The sequence below is a fragment of the Mesoplodon bidens genome (assembly GCF_964165515.1).
Source record: "Mesoplodon bidens genome assembly, chromosome: 15".
Lineage (NCBI taxonomy): Eukaryota > Metazoa > Chordata > Mammalia > Artiodactyla > Ziphiidae > Mesoplodon > Mesoplodon bidens.
In genome coordinates, this window is record NC_138171.1 from 11,971,137 (window position 1) to 11,988,394 (window position 17,258).

The following is a 17,258-nucleotide window of genomic DNA, read 5'->3' on the forward strand; positions in this document are numbered from 1 at the left end:
CTCCCCTGGACCACTGCGGTAGCTTCTAACAAGTCTCAACCATCCCTGGCCCTTGTCCTCTGCTCTCCAAGTGCTTCCAGAATGATCTCTGCAAAAGATAAATCTGACTGTGCTGCCTATATTCTGACCCCCACTTCCACTCAGAACGCAGTTAAAACCCAACCAAAGCCTGGATGGTTTGACCCCTCGAAGGCCTCTAACCTCTCCTTTGTTCTCTGGGCTCCAGTCACACTGGTAGCTTTTTGTTTTTCAAACACATCATGCTCCCTGGGCTTGGACCACTCTTCCTTCCCCTTCGCTTAGTGAACTTTAATCGTCCCAAGATCTCAGGACATTTTGACTCTTCCTGAGGGAAGCCTTCTCTGGTCCCTTACCCAAGTCAGATCCCAGTCTATGCTCTCAATGCACAGTGCCTCTCTCCTGGTAGCACTTGACATAGCTGAAGCGTTACGTTTATTTATGTAATTATTTGGTATCTGTCTTTCCCACTAGGCTGCAGGCTCAATGGGGGCAATGACCACATCTGCTTTTGTACCACACAGTCACTGGCATACTGCCTGTCAGATGCAAGATGCCCCATGAATGGGTACTGAAGGAATTAACTGTGTTTCATGTCTGATTAAAGTCCAAAGTTTATATAATTATAATTTTTCAATTAATTAAGAAAAGGTACATTACTACGAAGAATATCAAGATAACAGGTTACACTATCAGAAGCTCCTTTTTGTAGTCCACATCTTTTAAGCAGTTTTATTTCACTCTACTAGTATCATCAAATATGATAGATAAAATATATTCCCATCTATACAGCATTTAAGAGAAAATATTTGAGTCCAAGTAGTATGGTAACATCTTTCAAATTTCCACAAAATTTAAAAAATTAAGCTATTTATTAGAATCCTGTGGACTCTGTTTAGGAATAAGGCCAGGGTAACTTGATGGTCCATGATTGTGGGTCTGGACAAGGAAAACCATTTTTACGCTCAGAAATTGTCAAGCCATAGACAACAGGAACTGATACATTTTTTTGGGGGGGCCACGTCACGCAGCTTGTGGGATCTTAGCTCCCTGACCAGAGATTGAAACCCGGGCCCTCGGCAGTGAAAGTGCTGAGTCCTAACCACTGGACCACGAGGGAATTCCCAGGAACTGATACTTTAAAGCTCACTTCAGAAGACTGTCCTCAGCTCAGCACTGACAAACCACTAAGCCTATCTCCTTCAGGAAGTTTCTTTGCTTCATTTTTTGCAATTTTGACTTGGCTGACCATAATCCAACATTCAATTACTTTGTTTGGCATATCAATCTTTAGCACATAAAGAACTTTAACATAGCTCAAGGCAAACACAATGATTTGGTTTTTTCCTAAACAGAAGGTTTTCTTTGCAGAGAGCTGCTTAATTTTGTTATTTAAAAATAGATTACACTAAGTCTTGGTCTGTTTATAGGGATCTAATTCTGATATAACTTACGTAGTTGGCTAATATTAATCTGGATGTTGAAAAGTTACCCAAATTCAAGTTGCCCCACTATAAGAACTTCCCTTTGCTATATAAAGCAAATTTATCTGCTTCTCTCAGACATAATTAAAAAAATGTTCTATTCTTGGGCTTCCCTGGTGGTGCAGTGGTTAAGAATCCACCTGCCAATACAGGGAACATGGGTTCGAGCTCTGCTCTGGGAAGATTCCACATGCCGCGGAGCAACTAAGCCTGTGCACCACAACTACTGAGCCTGCGCTCTAGAGCCCGTGAGCCACAGCTACTGAGGCCCACGCGCCTAGAGCCCGTGCCCCGCAACAAGAGAAGCCACCGCAATGAGAAGCCCGCGCACCACAATGAAGAGTAGCCCCTGCTCGCCACAACTAGAGAAAGCCCGCGCACAGCAACGAAGACCCAATGCAGCCAAAAGTAAATAAATAAATAAATAAATTTATTTTTAAAAACGTTCTGTTCTTTATATTAATAATTTAAAGAACCAAATAGCTGCCTACCTAATGCGTACCAACTGAAGATAACTGTACTGAAATTTTTATTCCAAGTCCAAATTTACACCAGCAAATATAGCAATATTAAAATAAAGTCAACTTCCTATCTTCTTTGGGGGTGGGTAGGCAGTGGACAGAAGTCTCTGAATTCCCATTCCAACTCACACTAGTCCCTTTCACATAAACTGTCACAGTTTCTGCTGTAAAGCCATCTTCAAAAATTTCTTCTCTTAAAAAACTATTTTCCTCAAATTTTGAATAAGTTTATTTCCCCTCCCTCCAAAAAATTAGAAAATAAAAACTTTACATGTGCTAATATAATAACCAGTCTTATGTTTTTAAGTCAAAATCGAGTCATTTTTTGGGAGTTCCCTGGCAGTCCAGTGGTTAGGACTCTGTGCTCTCACTGCTGAGGGCCCAGGTTCAATCCCTGGTCGAGGAACTAAGATCCCACAAGCTGAGTGGCAGCCAAAGCGGGGGGGGGGGGAAATCAATCCATTTTCTTCAGCACTGTTTTGAAATATTTTCATAATCTGCTCAGTTCTTTCAAGATTTGTTCACAAAATTAAAGAGTGAGAGATACTGACCTTCAAATCCTTCTTGCTTGTTTTCTTTTTAACAATTATCTGATGTCAGTAATGGTTTATAAGATATGGGATTTTTTTTTTTTTTTTTGCGGCACGCGGGCCCCCCCACTGTTGTGGCCTCTCCCGTTGCGGAGCACAGGCTCCGGACACGCAGGCCCAGCGGCCATGGCTCACGGGCCCAGCCACTCCGCGGCACGTGGGTTCCTCCCAGACCACAGCACAAACCCGCGCCCCCTGCATCGGCAGGCGGACTCCCAACCACCGCGCCACCAGGGAAGCCCCAGGGATTTTTTTAAATATTAAATTTCCTTTTCACTTTTTCTTTTGATTAATGTACAATAAAATAATAACTTAAAAAAATCTGGCCTGAGCATCTTAGAATAATTTTGCTTTAATATCCAGGAGAAAAATTAAAAATTTAATTTGTATGTTTTTACTAAAACTCTCATAACAAATTTAACTCAAGTTTATTACGTTATTATTAATAATAACACTAGTCATGTTATAATAGATAATAACAAGAAGCACTACCAATTATTTAATGTGGTGAGTGATGCTTTGCATACATTCTTTCATCTAATGTAAATCTCAAAGCAACCTAGGAGGTAGGCTTTTGGGGATCTTTTTGTTCTCTGTTTTTAATTTATACTCTACTCAAAAGGAACCTATAGGGGGCAGCGCATGATTAGGCCTAGGTCTCTCTGGCTCTAAAGTCCAGGCTCTCTCCTCTCTCCAAAGATATGCCGAACCTTAGTCCTTCCGACCTTCAGTTTTTTAAAATCACATTTACAAAATAACTGTTGTATTACTAGTATTTTAAGTTGAATCACCTTTTTATTTTAAAACTTAAATACACTTATATTTAAAAAGAACTCATATGGACTTCCCTAGTGGCGCAGTGGTTTAGAATCCGCCTGCCAATGCAGGGGACACGGGTTCGAGCCCTGGTCTGGGAAGATTCCACATGCCACGGAGCAACTAAGCCCGTGTGCCACAACTACTGAGCCTGCGCTCTAGAGCCCGTGAGCCACAACTACTGAGCCCGCATGCCACAACTACTGAAGCTCACACACCTAGAGCCTGCGCTCCGCAACAAGAGAAGCCACCACAATGAGAAGCCGGCGCACCGCAATGAAGAGTAGCCCCGCTCGCCGCAACTAGAGAAAGCCCGCAGGCAGCAACGAAGACCCAACGCAGCCATACATACATACATACATACATACATACATAAGTAAATAAATAAATTTATTTAAAAAAAACAAGTTTGCTATACAAATTAAAAAAAAAAAAAGGAACTCATAGACAAGGAAAAGACTCAGGTATACACACAAACTGGCTTAAAAGTGAGAAGCAGAAAGAGCCCCACTGGAAGCTGGAAGGCAGAGACCAGAAATGCCAGAGCAAAGCAGAGAACTGAGCAGGGGCCAGTGATGCTGCTCTCCAGGGTCAGGAAGCCAAGAATGAGCGGAGCAACTGTGGGAGTAGGTGACTGGGCCAGAAGGAGGTGGAAGACTAGGGGGAAGGATGGGGCTCCAGTCTGGTGAGGAGAAGCAGGGCCAGGGAGAGGGTGGGAAGGAATGGAGACTGGGGCTTAAAGGGCATAATGCTGGGAGCTGCGGCCCAGGGCAGTGCCCTGAGAGGGGAGACACTGAAGGATGGATGGGCCCAAGGCAGGAGAAAGGCCCAATATGGTGACGTGAGAGAACCAGTAGGCCTGGGGCACCTGTCCCTGTCATCCCAGGACACAGTCTGTTCTCTTAACATGGGTCAGTCTGTGTCCAAGAGGAGTCAATGTAACACCTGTGTACCATCAAAATCACTTTGGCTATTTCTTTCTAGGAGAGTACCCCTCTATGGAAAACACTAGTAAGCCACACTGCCTGAAACCATGAAAGCAGCCCACTGACCATGTTTGCTCCCTCTACAAGTCAGGCATGACAGTCCAGCTTCTACCACACACGCCAGGGTGTTCACACAGAGCCACCACTGCTAAATTAACATGCGAGCTTTTAAGGAACTTGCCTTACAAACACACGGGGCCACCCGGACCAAAAGCACTCATGTGTGCCTGAGTCTTACCTTGTGTAATGAATATCCTGACTCAAATATAATAGGTGGAAGCAAAAGGAGGAAAAACATATTTGGACGAAACATTTCTTCCTCCTGTAAATATAAAATGGATATTTTCAGAGGCATGAAATCTGTGTAACTAAGAAATAAATCCATCAATGAAGAGCCAAAGTAACTGTTCTCTTAGAACCTGGCCCAGTGGAAAAATACATGCTTAAACCACCACCTGATAATAAAACCAAACAAAAGGAGTGACAAAAACAAACAAAAGGAGAGAAAAACAAATATACAAAAACCTCAAAACCTGCATTTAAAAATGTACGACAAATGATTTTAAAAGGTGACCAGCAAAATAAATAGCAGAATGAACCACTTTCAAACATACAGCGGTATGCTTTTTATTCTTTACTAAGGAAAGAAAACTAATTTTAATATAGAAAACATTTCAATTCAAATAGAACACTTTCAAAAACAAGTCCACAAATTGGATTCCTCCAGGAAAAAGGTTAACGGTAAGCCCTAAAACAATCCACTTAGAGGAAGAGTAAACCCTACTCATGTTTAGAATAGCCCTGCCTTTTCTCTGCATGTCTTAGACAACTATGCCATTTTCCTGAATCTGATGTGATGAAACAGTCCTCACCTGATGCCCTTGCAACCTGGGACATGGCTAAAAAGCGAGCCCCTTGCCATGCTTTCAGATTCAAATATTAAGTACCATTATGAAAGGTATTTTTAGAATATGGCCACCTTTGGGGGGAATGGAATAATAATTTCATCTTCTATAATAATACAGCTCTCTAGTTGTTGGTGGATTGGGGGAAAATACATACTGGTTCTCAAACCCAAAATGACTACAGGTAATACGCAGTCTATTTAATACTGCAAAATCAGGCCCTTTTCATATGAAAACTTCTATGTCACAATCTTGACAGTCTGACTTCTTGTCAAAATCCCTATTCAAAAGAATGATAAATGTATCCTTACAAATGTACGGCTGTTACCATAAAGACTAAAATAACATTCAAAAAAGGCTCAAAATAGAAGCAAATGATGACTTCTGAAAATGCCTTATTAAGTCTTAAAATAACTGCCTGTATCACAAGCTCATGACTCAGACTGGGGCCATGGGAAAAGAAATGGGCCGATCTCTGTGCTTTGTGGGGCAACCTATTCGCAGGATCTGTGCAGTTGGGCCACTGCAGAGACTCTGGGAGTTTCAGAAACAAAACCTCCTCTGGGAAAACGGAGAACCCACCTGCAGTGGGTTCACAGTGTCTTCTATTCCCAATTCATGTCCACCTGGAACCTCAAAAGGCGACCTGATTTGAAAATAGGGTCTTTGCAGATGGAATTAAGGGAAGAATCACAGCTGAGATCGTACTGGATTAGGGTGGGCCCTAAACACAATGACAGTGTCCTTAAAAGAGACAGAAAGGGACACACAGACACAGAGACGAAGGCACATGAGGACAGACTGAAGCAGAGACAGGAGGAGTTAGGCTGCCATCACCAAGGAATGCCTGGGACCACCTGAAGCCGGAAGAGATAGCAAAGGATTCTCCCCTAGGGCCTGGATTCGCTCCCTTGAGGGAGTGTGGCCCTGCCAACACCTTGATTTCAGACTTCTGGCCTCTAGAACTATGAGAGAACAAATCTCTGCTGTTTTAAGCCACCCACTTTGTGGTAATTCGTTACAGAAGCCACAGGAAATGCACACACCACCTTACAATGAATAGCGTTACAGAAAGATCCCAGATTCCTTTGGGCAGTATCTCCCCTAAAGTGATCTGATGTGGTTTTAGGTGGTACTTGAGCAATGTGTGTCGAATACCACTGACCCCACGGAATGAGAAAGTCAGCCCTTTTTGATTCTTCCTCAATCCCAATTAAGTCAGACGCGTCAGTTTGGTGCTACCGTGCTAAGCCTCTCTCCAATATGCTGATCCCCCTTCCTGACAAAGAGGACAGGCTTGACCTCAGAGGCTTCAGCAAGCAAATGTACCACTTTGTTTTTATCGTATTTATTTATAAAAACAATATTGGTTTCCCACTTAAAACAGTATTATAATGTTTCCTTTAAAATAAATGTATATAGTACACCAACGTTCATAGCAGCATTATTCACGACAGTCAAAAGGTGGAAACAACCCCAGGGCCCATCAACAGATGAATGGATAAACAAAGTGTCGGTATATACTGACCATGGAATATTATTCAGCCATAAAAAGGAAAGAAGTTATGACACAGGCTACAAAGTGGATGAACCTTAAAAACATCATGCTAGGGCTTCCCTGGTGGCGCAGTGGTTGAGGCACAGGTTCGTGCCCCGGTCCGGGAAGATCCCACATGCCGCGGAGTGGCCAGGCCCATGAGCCACGGCCGCTGAGCCTGCGAGTCCGGAGCCTGTGCTCCGCAGCAGGAGAGGCCACAACAGTGAGAGGCCACAACAGTGAGAGGCCTGCGTACCGCAAAAACAAAACAAAACAAAAACACATCATGCTAAGTACTGATAAAATAAGCCAGATAAAAAAGGACAAATATTGTATGATTCCACCCATTTGAGGTAAATTCATAAACACAGAAAGTAGAATAGGGGCTACTAAAAAAATAGAAAATACTAAGAAAAATAGAAAGTAGAAAACAAAGTAGGGAGAGAGGAATAGGGAATTGTTTAATGGGTAGAGTTTCCATCTGGGATGATGAAAAAATTCTGGAAATAGATAGTGGTGATGATTAAACAACATTGTAAATGTATTTAATGCCACTGAATTGTACACTTAAAAATGGCTAAAATGCTAAATTTTATGTTACGTATATTTTACCACAATAAAAGCTTTTAAAAAACTGTTATAAAGACTTATATACATTAAAAAGTTGACTTAAAGAAATTGACTTAAAGAAATATATTAAGCATATGACAATATAGGTAGAAGGCAGGCCCAGCAGGACAGTCTGGAAACAGACCTACATGGAAAGAAAACACCCAGCAATTTCACTGTTTTTCTTACCTCCCCTGTTCCCTGCAGCAACCAGTTTCCAAACAGATCCTACTTCCTGCTTTGGCTTCCACAAACACCTGCTCCTCCAGAAAGCCTGCCCAACTGTTTTAGCCTAAAAACCCCATCCTTTTCTGAGGTCAAGCACTGGTTGTCTAGATGGCACTTCAGGGCACTTAATTACATTCACCACCCAACTGTGGTTCACTCATCTATACTATTCAATATATTATTATTATTTAACTTGAAAACTAACATCTGTTGAAAAATAAATTTAATAATACTGAAGCATATAAAACTAAAAGTAAAAGATAACCTTTCCTCCTCCTGCTCGGAGAAGGGATCATACAGCATTCCCCAGGGCCGCAGCTGCACTCAGTGCCTCAGATCTCTGCTGTGGGGAATGTGGGCCTGGTGTTGAGAGAGCTTCTGCTTCTTCGAGAGAAGCTAGAAGTTCAAATTTTTATGTGAGGGCTTCCCTGGTGGCGCAGTGGTTAAGAATCCGCCTGCCAATGCAGGGGACACAGGCTTGAGCCCTGGTCCGGGAAGATCCCACATGCCTTGGGGCAACTAAGCCCGTGAGCCACAACTACTGAGCCCGCATGCCATAACTACTGAAGCCTGCGTGCCTAGAGCCCGTGCTCCACAACAAGAGAAGCCTGCTCACGACATTGAAGAGTAGCCCCCACTCACTGCAACTAGAGAAAGCCCGCGCGCAGGAACGAAGACCCAGTGCAGCCAAAAATATACATTAATTAATTTTAAAAAAAGATTACAAATTAAGCATTTTAAAATATTTTTTAAATCTATGTGAAATTTCTAGAATTTTGTATAGATTAATAACATTTAAAATAAAACTGGGGGCACAGTTCTTGAGGCGCTAACCTACTGTGTTCCCCCTTTGCCTGGCAAAGAAATAAAGCCACTCTTTCTTTCTCCTCCATGAAAAACAAAATAAAACAAAACAAAAAACTTAATGATTTTTTAAATTGTTTTAAAATCGATTCCAATTTTGATCAATTGATCTTAAATCAAACAAAATGTGTTAGCAGGCAGTATTTACACATCAGGCTCTATCTAGTCTAAGAGTTGAGAAAGGGTGTACTGTCAGTTGCTCCTGCCCTAGAATGAGCCACTGTGAGGGGGGTTAAACTGAACCAGTTGAGCTTCATACACAGCATGCACCAGTGGGGCCTGCCTAGAGCCTTCCCCAGCTGAGGGTAGCTCTAGAAATATTCCAAGCTCAATGTACATTTTGAGAATTCATTTAATACATAAAATATATCCTGAATATTATTTATAACAGCTTCAAATTGTGTTTTACGTCAGACCATGAGGCTTGTTTTACAAATTTTTTTTTTTAATTTACTTATTTCTTTATGTTTGGCTGCATTGGGTCTTCGTTGCCGTGTGTGGGCTTTGGGCTTTCTCTAGTTGTGGTGAACGGGGGCTACTCTTTGTTGCGGTGCGCGGGCTTCTCATTGTGGTGGGCTTCTCTTGTTGCGGAGCACAGGCTCTAGGTGCACAGGCTTCAGTGACTGTGGCTCGCAGGCTCTAGAGCACAGGCCCAGTAGTTGTCGTGCACGGGCTTAGTTGCTCCACGGCATGTGGGATCTTCCCGGACCAGGGCTCAAACCCATGTCCCCTGCACTGGCAGGCAGATTCTTAATGACTGCGCCACCAGGAAAGCCCTGTTTTGCAAATTTATACTCTACAGTTCCACAGGTAAATTAATCCTCACACCTAGGAGCTGCGTCCAAGTAGGAAGGGCTCAAATGTGACACATTTTAACCATACAATTCTTTTAATATTTTGAAATGGACCTTATTTCCCTCCACAAAACCAGTTCTGTTACACACTTGTTAAACTCCCTACTTGATATAAGATGCTCAAAGTTTAAGCTGAAACTTGAGTTTCAATTAGTCCTTGGACCTCACGCTCTAATGACCATTGTATGAACGTAAGGGTGGGAACATCCACAAGTGAGGACAGCATGGTGTGGCAGAGAAAATATAGAACACATAGGACCAGAGGGTCTGGACACAAGAGCCAACCCAACCGCTCTCTAGCTCTGTGATGTGAGACATGTCCCAACCTCTCAGAGGTCACTTTCTTCATCTGTAAAAACGGGGATAATACGTGGTCAATCTACCTCCATGGTTGTCATGAGGATGACAGAAGCTACAGTATATAAAGCATTCTGTAAGGTCTACAGTGCTGGGCAGATATGTCTCATTGGGCTCAGCTGTCAGAATGGAATTAGGAGCAATAAACATTGTTTAATGTTAAATGCTAATTAGAGCCTTGTATGCAGCAAGTTAGTCTAAGACTATAAAAATGCAAATAAATAACAAAACATGGCATTGAATGCTCCTACATTAATTTGAAACAGTGTGAGATTTATGCTTTTTCAAAAAACTCAGATGTAAAGATATCAACCCTAGGGCTTCCCTGGTGGTGCAGTGGTTGAGAGTCCGCCTGCCGATGCAGGGGACACGGGTTCGTGCCCCGGTTCGGGAAGATCCCACATGCCGCAGAGCGGCTGGGCCCGTAAGCCATGGCCGCTGAGCCTGCGCGTCTGGAGCCCATGCTCCGCAACGGGAGAGGTCACAACAGTGAGAAGCCCACGTAGCGCAAAAAAAAAAAAAAAAAAAAGATATCAACCCTAATCTACCAGAATGTTAAAAAATCAATGGGACAATATAAACTTCACTGACCGTCAAGGCATGATAAGTAAGCCACCATAATCAGTGTTACTAAACTTAAGAACCAATAAAAATTGTAAATATGTTTAAAAAAAAGAACAATTGGGTAAACCTACCTTCCAATTTGCCAGTTTTTTAAACTCTATAATTTTTATAACTGCTCCCATGAGAATACCTAGAAGAGAAAATGTAAAGTTTAACAAAAATTTAAGATATAAGAAAGATTACTCAGGTTTATTATTCTAAAGAAACTGATTATTATTACGTCTCTAAATGGCATCTATGAATTTCTGCAAGTTTTACGTCTGAAAACATTACGAATGGAAATTAGTGTGGAGTTTTATGAATCACGTGAGTTTCTCACTTGCATCTCAGGCAAACATACTATAAAGAAGTCTACAAAAATCTGGGGGTGGGGTGGGGGGAGGGGTGAAAAAACTTTACAAAACAAGACCTAGGGATAGTTTGCCTGGCATGGAAGATTTCAGCACCTGTCATTCTTGCTATATCCGCTCATTTTCGATTTGAAATGGCAGAAAGCTAAGTTTGTCCTGTACTACTTATTCCTACCGTTTTCAAAAAGGAATCCAAGATCACTTTCTCAGGCTCAGATGGTAGCTCTATGTAGAGTATTTAGTTAGAGTTAAAGCCCCAATGCTGAAAATAACCTAAAGTGAAAATTCTGTGAAATTCCTGGAACCAAACAGACCATCTAAGTTCAGGCATGTTTCCACAAAGCTGACAGGCTCATTACTCTCTCATAAAGAACCTACCAAAAATAATTCTCGAAGAAGCATCATGGGTACAATTTATGATTGCTCTGTTACTCACTAGATTAATGATTCTTAACCCTGTGGGCTCATCAGAATCATCATGGGAGCTTTTTATGAAATAAAGACACCTGAGCAGAACTTGGGATCTGCAAAATAACAAAAGACCACTATCACAGATGCTTAAAGATAAAGACTTCCCTTTCGGACTTCCCTGGTGGTGCAGTGGTTAAGAATCCACCTGCCAATGCAGGGGACACGGGTTCGATCCCTGGTCCGGGAAGATCCCACATGCCACGGAGCAGCTAAGCCCATGTGTCATAACTGCTGAGCCTGTGCTCTAGAGCCCACAAGCCACAACTACCGAAGCCCACGCACCTAGAGCCCATGCTCCGCAACAAGAGAAGCCACTGCAATGACAAGTCCGCTCACTGCAACGAAGAGTAGCCCCCGCTTGCTGCAACTAGAGAAAAGCCCACATGCAGCAGTGAAGACCCAATGCAGCCCAAAAAAAGACTTCCCTTACCCCTAGAGGGGAAGGAGCTTTTTCCCATCAACAACAGAAAGCTGAAGAAACACACCTTATTGGGTGGGGTGAGAAGAAAATACAAAAACACAGAGGTTTATTTGGAAAAGAAGCTGCACTAACACTAATTGTCATGGGGAAGGAGGGGTTTGAGGTGAAGAGACGATCAGTTAATTTTAACTTTATAAACCTCTGTACTATTTGTATTGTTATATATTAGTAAAAGATCAACAAAACTGTTTTGATAAAAAGGACATAAGACGAAATAGGTCTGAGCTATAAAGGGAATCAATGATCAATGACATTTTCTGAACAGGAATTGTACATTCACTTCCACGTGATTCTAACCCCTCTCTAGAGTCCCCCAGTTGCTTCCTTTTTCTTATATTTTTAAATTGTGTATATATTTTAAGGAGTTTTCATACAATTTTTTATTAACCAAACAGTTCTTGAATACTTTGTACAATGTTATAAATAAGACAAAAGTCCCTTTTGATGAAATCCCACCCCCACTAGTTCTCTCTCTCTCTGCCCCAAGGTAACCAAGCATCTTGGTAAGTCTGGGGAATATTCTACCAGACCCTTCTCTATGCTCTTACATATTTATATTTACCATACAGTACTAGGGGGTGTGTGTATGTAACACATGGTACACCTGTGTATATTTATATAAAATTTATGGTACTATAATGCACCTTTTTTTTCTTTTTTTTTTGGCTGCCCGGCACGTGGGATCTTAGTTCCGAGACCTGGGATGGAACCCGTGCCCCCTGCAATGGAAGCACACAGGACCGCCAGAGAAGTCCTATAGCAGGTAGTTTCTACTACCTGCTATTTTGCTCAGTGTTATGATCAGGGGTGACTACATATAGATCTGCCTCATTCCTTTTTAACAGCTCTACAGCACAGCATAAGGCTGCCACAGATTGAATAGACATTTCTCCAAAGAAGATATACAAATGGCCAATAACCACAAGAAAAGACACTCCACATCATTAGTCATTAGGGAAATGGAAATCAAAACCACAATGAGACACCAGTTCATACCCACTAGGATAGCTGTAACTTTTTTTAAATGGAAAAGAAGTGTTGGCAAGGATATAGAGAAACTGGAACCCTTAATACATCAATGGTGGAAAAGTAAAATGGCACAACTGCTGCAGAAAAGTTTGGCAATTCCTCAAAAAGTAAAACAGAGTTACCATATGACCCAGCAATTCTACACAAGAGAATAGAAAACCTATGTTCGTACAGAAACTTGTACATGGATGTTCATAACAGCATTATTAGCCCAAAGGGGGAAACAACGCAAATGTCCACCAACTGATGAATGGATCAACAAAATGTGGTCTATCCACACAATGGAATGTTATCCGGCAGTAAAAAAGAATGAAGTACTGACACATATTGCAATGTGGATGAATCTTGAAAACATGCTAAGTAAAAGAAGCCAGACACAAAAGACATCTTTTATGATCCATTGATATGAAATATTCAGAATTGGCAAATCTATAGATTGCCTTTGTCTCTATAGAGACAGAAATGGTTTCCCGGGGCTGGGGAGGAGAGTTTCAGGGATGATAGCTAAAGGGTATGGGGCTTCTTTTCGGGGTGATGAAATGTTCTAAAATTGTTGTCATGGTTGCCCAACTCTGTGAATATACTAAAACCCTGAACTGTACGTTTAAAACGAGTAACTTGCATGGTATGTGAATTATATCACAATAAAATGGTCACCCCCACCCCCACCCCCAAAAGGCCAGATCGTATGGTTCCATTCATATGAAATGTCCAGAACAGACAAATCTAGAGACAGGAGGTAGGTTAGTGGTTGCCAGCGGAAAGGGGAGGGGGAAAATGGGCAGTGACTGCTAATGTGCAGAGAGTATCTTTTTGAGGTGATAAAAATGTTCTGGAATTAAGACAGTGGTGATGGTTGCACAACCCTGTAAATATACTAAAAAGCACTGAATTCTACACTTTAAAATTATAAAGTTTATGTTATGTAAATTCTACTTTACTGTTTAAAAAATTTTATTGAAGTATAGTTGATTTTCGCTGTTATGTTAGTTTCAGATAAACATATATATATATATATTTTTTTTCAGATTATTTTCCCTTACAGATTATAAAATATTGAATATAGTTCCCTATGCTATATAGTAGGTCCCCATTGGTTATCTATTTTATATATAGTAGTGTGTATGTGTTAATCCCAACCTCCTAATTTATCCCTCCCCTCCATTTTAATTTTTTTTAAAGTCACTATCTTTTTAATGTTCCCCCAATGATGGCTGTCTCCAACTGTTTGCCATTAACAGCTGCAGTGAACATGCTTGTATGTGCCTCTTTGTGTAAGAGTATCTCCCTAGGGCAGATCCAGAGACAGTGAATGGCATGAGCATTTTTATCTCTGAAAACGTTGCCAAACTGTCCTCCAAAGTGGCTGTGCCGATTTACACCCCTTGCACCAAAGCATCCTCACCAACCCTGGAAAATCATCAGACTTTAACACTTCTGCCAGTATGAGGGGCAAGAAATTGTACTTTAAGGTTTTGATTTGCATTTATAGTCAATCTGCACTCAGTAATCATTCCTGATTACTAGGGAAGTTGGAACTTTTTTCATGATTTCAGATTTAATTTTTAAAGCTAGTGTTTTTCTGTGCTACTAAACCTCAACTTTCTTTTTCCTTTGTAAATGTACACCAAAAACTTTAATACTATGATCAATGCTTTTGTAATTAATACACATGAAGCAATTACATTTGAGAATCAGTGATTATTCTAATGCCTAAGCTTGTTTCCATATTATTATTAATGAGGCATTGGAAAGCTTTCTAAAATACAATATGATATTATTACTACTAGTACTATTATTACTATTACATGAGTAACCCTTCTGAAATGTCCTAGGACTGAACTATGGTACAACATTAAATTGGCAAACTCCTCCTTTACCTTTTGAGATTGAGGTTCAAAGTTAGGTCAAATCAACCTAGTGTCCAGGAGAAATTAATTTATACCATACAACCAGACACCCTGGAAATAATACCCTAGATACAATTTTGTATATTTCCTATCAGTAAAAAGAATTTGAGCATGCACCTTCAAGTTACAAATTTTTATTTTATTATTATAAAAAAAGTGCTACTATTGTATTTTAAAATAACACAGGGAATTGGCTGTCCAGTGGTTAGGATTCCACACTTCCACTGCCAAGGGCCCAGGTTCAATCCCTGGTTGGGGAACTAAGATCCCACAAGCTGTGCGGCACAGCCAAAAATTAATAAAATGAATAACACAAAAAACAGAGATTGTAAGGGAGATTCAAATTAAATAGAAACGTAAGTTCTAATATTTCCTTTTGCCTCCTATGGATCTTCATACACACACTTCATTATGGATGCCACTGGATTAACTCAAAGGATCAGGAGTAATTCATAATTATTTGCTGAGACCCTTCTCCCAGGATCTGTCAGGTTAAATTATTCTTACTCCTCAAGAGAATGCTCCAGGTAGGAAGGCTCAAGAGAGCCTCTTCTGACAGCTCAGGGCCAGCAAGTGACAGTGGACTGCTGGCTCCTGGGTGCCTTCTACCACCTCTGGACGATGAGACACAGGGAGACTGCACTACTGCTATGAACTGCTAACACGCTTCCCACTCCCAGGGTGCACTGCTGGTCTAGCATTATCGCTGTAAAATACGAGTATTCCTGAATATGAACAGTACAGGAAAGTGCCTAAAATGTATTAAGTATAACAATCAGGTTACAAAACAGTATGTAGAACATGATTCTAGCTCCCTTAAAACTATATGTATATACGTATATGCACACACATTTATTAATTTGCATTGTGTTAAAGAGAAACACACACACACACTGTGGTGCTAGGCACTGTGTTACTGTATACAATATACTTCATTTAAGCTCATTCTCGTGATTACCCTACAAGGTAATAAACCATAATAATATAAATGATAATATTAATAGCAGCAGCTAACAGTTATTGATTATTAGCAGGTAGGCATTATACTAAGTGATTTCTATGCATTGCCCTGTTTAATATCTGCAGTCCTATGAAGTGAAGGCTTTGTCACCTGCATTTTACAGGTAAGGAAACCGAGGCTAAGGACAAGCATCACTGAGCAGATCCGGAATTGTTTTAAAAATGAATTACTTTATTTTTTACTTGATTATGTAACAGATGCCTATGGTACACAATTTGAAAGGTATAAGAGAGTATGCAGTGAAAACTTAAGTCTCTGTCCCATTCTTGTTTTTTTCTCCTTCCCGTAGACCACCAACGTTACCAGTTTCTTGGTTATACTGTACATTTCTGCTGAGAGTGTCTGTACGTTTAAAATTATACACATGCATATGCATGTACATATAAAATTAATTTTAAAACAAATGGTAATACAGTATTTACACTATTCTGATTTTTTTTTTTAACTTACCACTACCTCTTAGAAACTATTCCATATCGACACATAAAGAGCTTCCTCACACTTTTTGTTTTGTTAGTGGCTGCAGTGTATTCCACGGTGCCATCCAATATGTCCCCTTGTAATGAGCGCTCAGGTGTTCTCCAGGCTTCTGCTATCACTGCCATTGCCATCTGAGTAAATACATCATTCCACATGTGTGAGCGTATCCACAGACAAAACTCCTGAAAGAGGGGCTGCTGGGTCAAGGGTACACGTATTTTTAATTTTGTAAAGAGCTCATCATCTGCCTTCTGTGGTAGATGCTGTGAGGCTCGCCCACTCCCCTTCACTGGGCCCATCTGTGTGAGCTGCTCTGAGTGTTGGCTGCTAAGTGCTCACGGCTGTCCCCTTCTCCAGAAAACTGCCCTTAGCCGCCGAGAGGCACCTCATCATGGAAGCTGTGCCCGCCCCACACCACCTCATAGCCAATGACTAACTGATGGGGGTCCAGGAGTCCCACCCCCTTGGTTTAAGGAGAGACAGACGCTGCTGGGCGTTCTTGCCCCATAGCCCTCCTACCGAGGCTAGGCCAGGCCTACCTGAGATCACACCCACCGTCTGGCTTTCTCCTTCCCTGGTCTTGCTGACTCCCTCCCTTACAGATTTGCTCTTGAAGAGCACCCCTCGATACATTACCTGTCCCCAAACCCCTGTCTCAGATTCTGCTTTTTGGGAGCCAACCTAAGACCACTGGTTCTAGGGGTGGAGTGGTCAAAGGAAGCAAACTTGAGGATGGGGTTCTGGAGTTGGACCACTCGGCAGCTTCTGGGCAAAGAGGATCCCAACACTGGAGGTAAAATACTGCTAGTCCCTCACCAGGGGTAGCTGTGCCATTGCTAAGACTTTCACTTCTGGCAGACTGGGTCAGCACACTGGTGGAGGAGGCAAGGGCTCATGCAGTATCTCTGGTGTTAAAGAGGTTATGACAGAAATAATAACTGTAAGAAAAGTGCAATTGTGGTTGTTGCTGAGTGCCACCGATGCTCTGAAAAAAGAAAACAAAAGGCCCAAACAATCACCAACTTTAAGCAAACGGTGAGAGCCAGAGGGCCTCCTTGGCAGCATTGAAACAGACCCTCATCTCCTGCAGCTGGAGGGCCTCTAGAGCTGAAGACTGGGCACA

The 17,258-nt window shown here is 41.6% G+C and overlaps 1 protein-coding gene across 3 annotated transcripts in view; it reads right to left on the bottom strand.

The window, feature by feature from the left end:
* SLC9A8 (solute carrier family 9 member A8) overlaps positions 1–17,258 on the bottom strand; it is a 69,120-nt gene that overhangs the window by 36,161 nt on the left and 15,701 nt on the right. For all 3 annotated transcript variants that reach the window (XM_081257328.1, XM_081257329.1, XM_081257327.1), the window contains exons 4-5: positions 10,465–10,523; positions 4,654–4,737 (exon numbers count right to left, since the gene is read on the bottom strand). In XM_081257328.1, the coding sequence (XP_081113454.1) occupies positions 4,654–4,737; positions 10,465–10,523 (143 nt within the window). The remainder of the gene's footprint in view (positions 1–4,653; positions 4,738–10,464; positions 10,524–17,258) is intronic.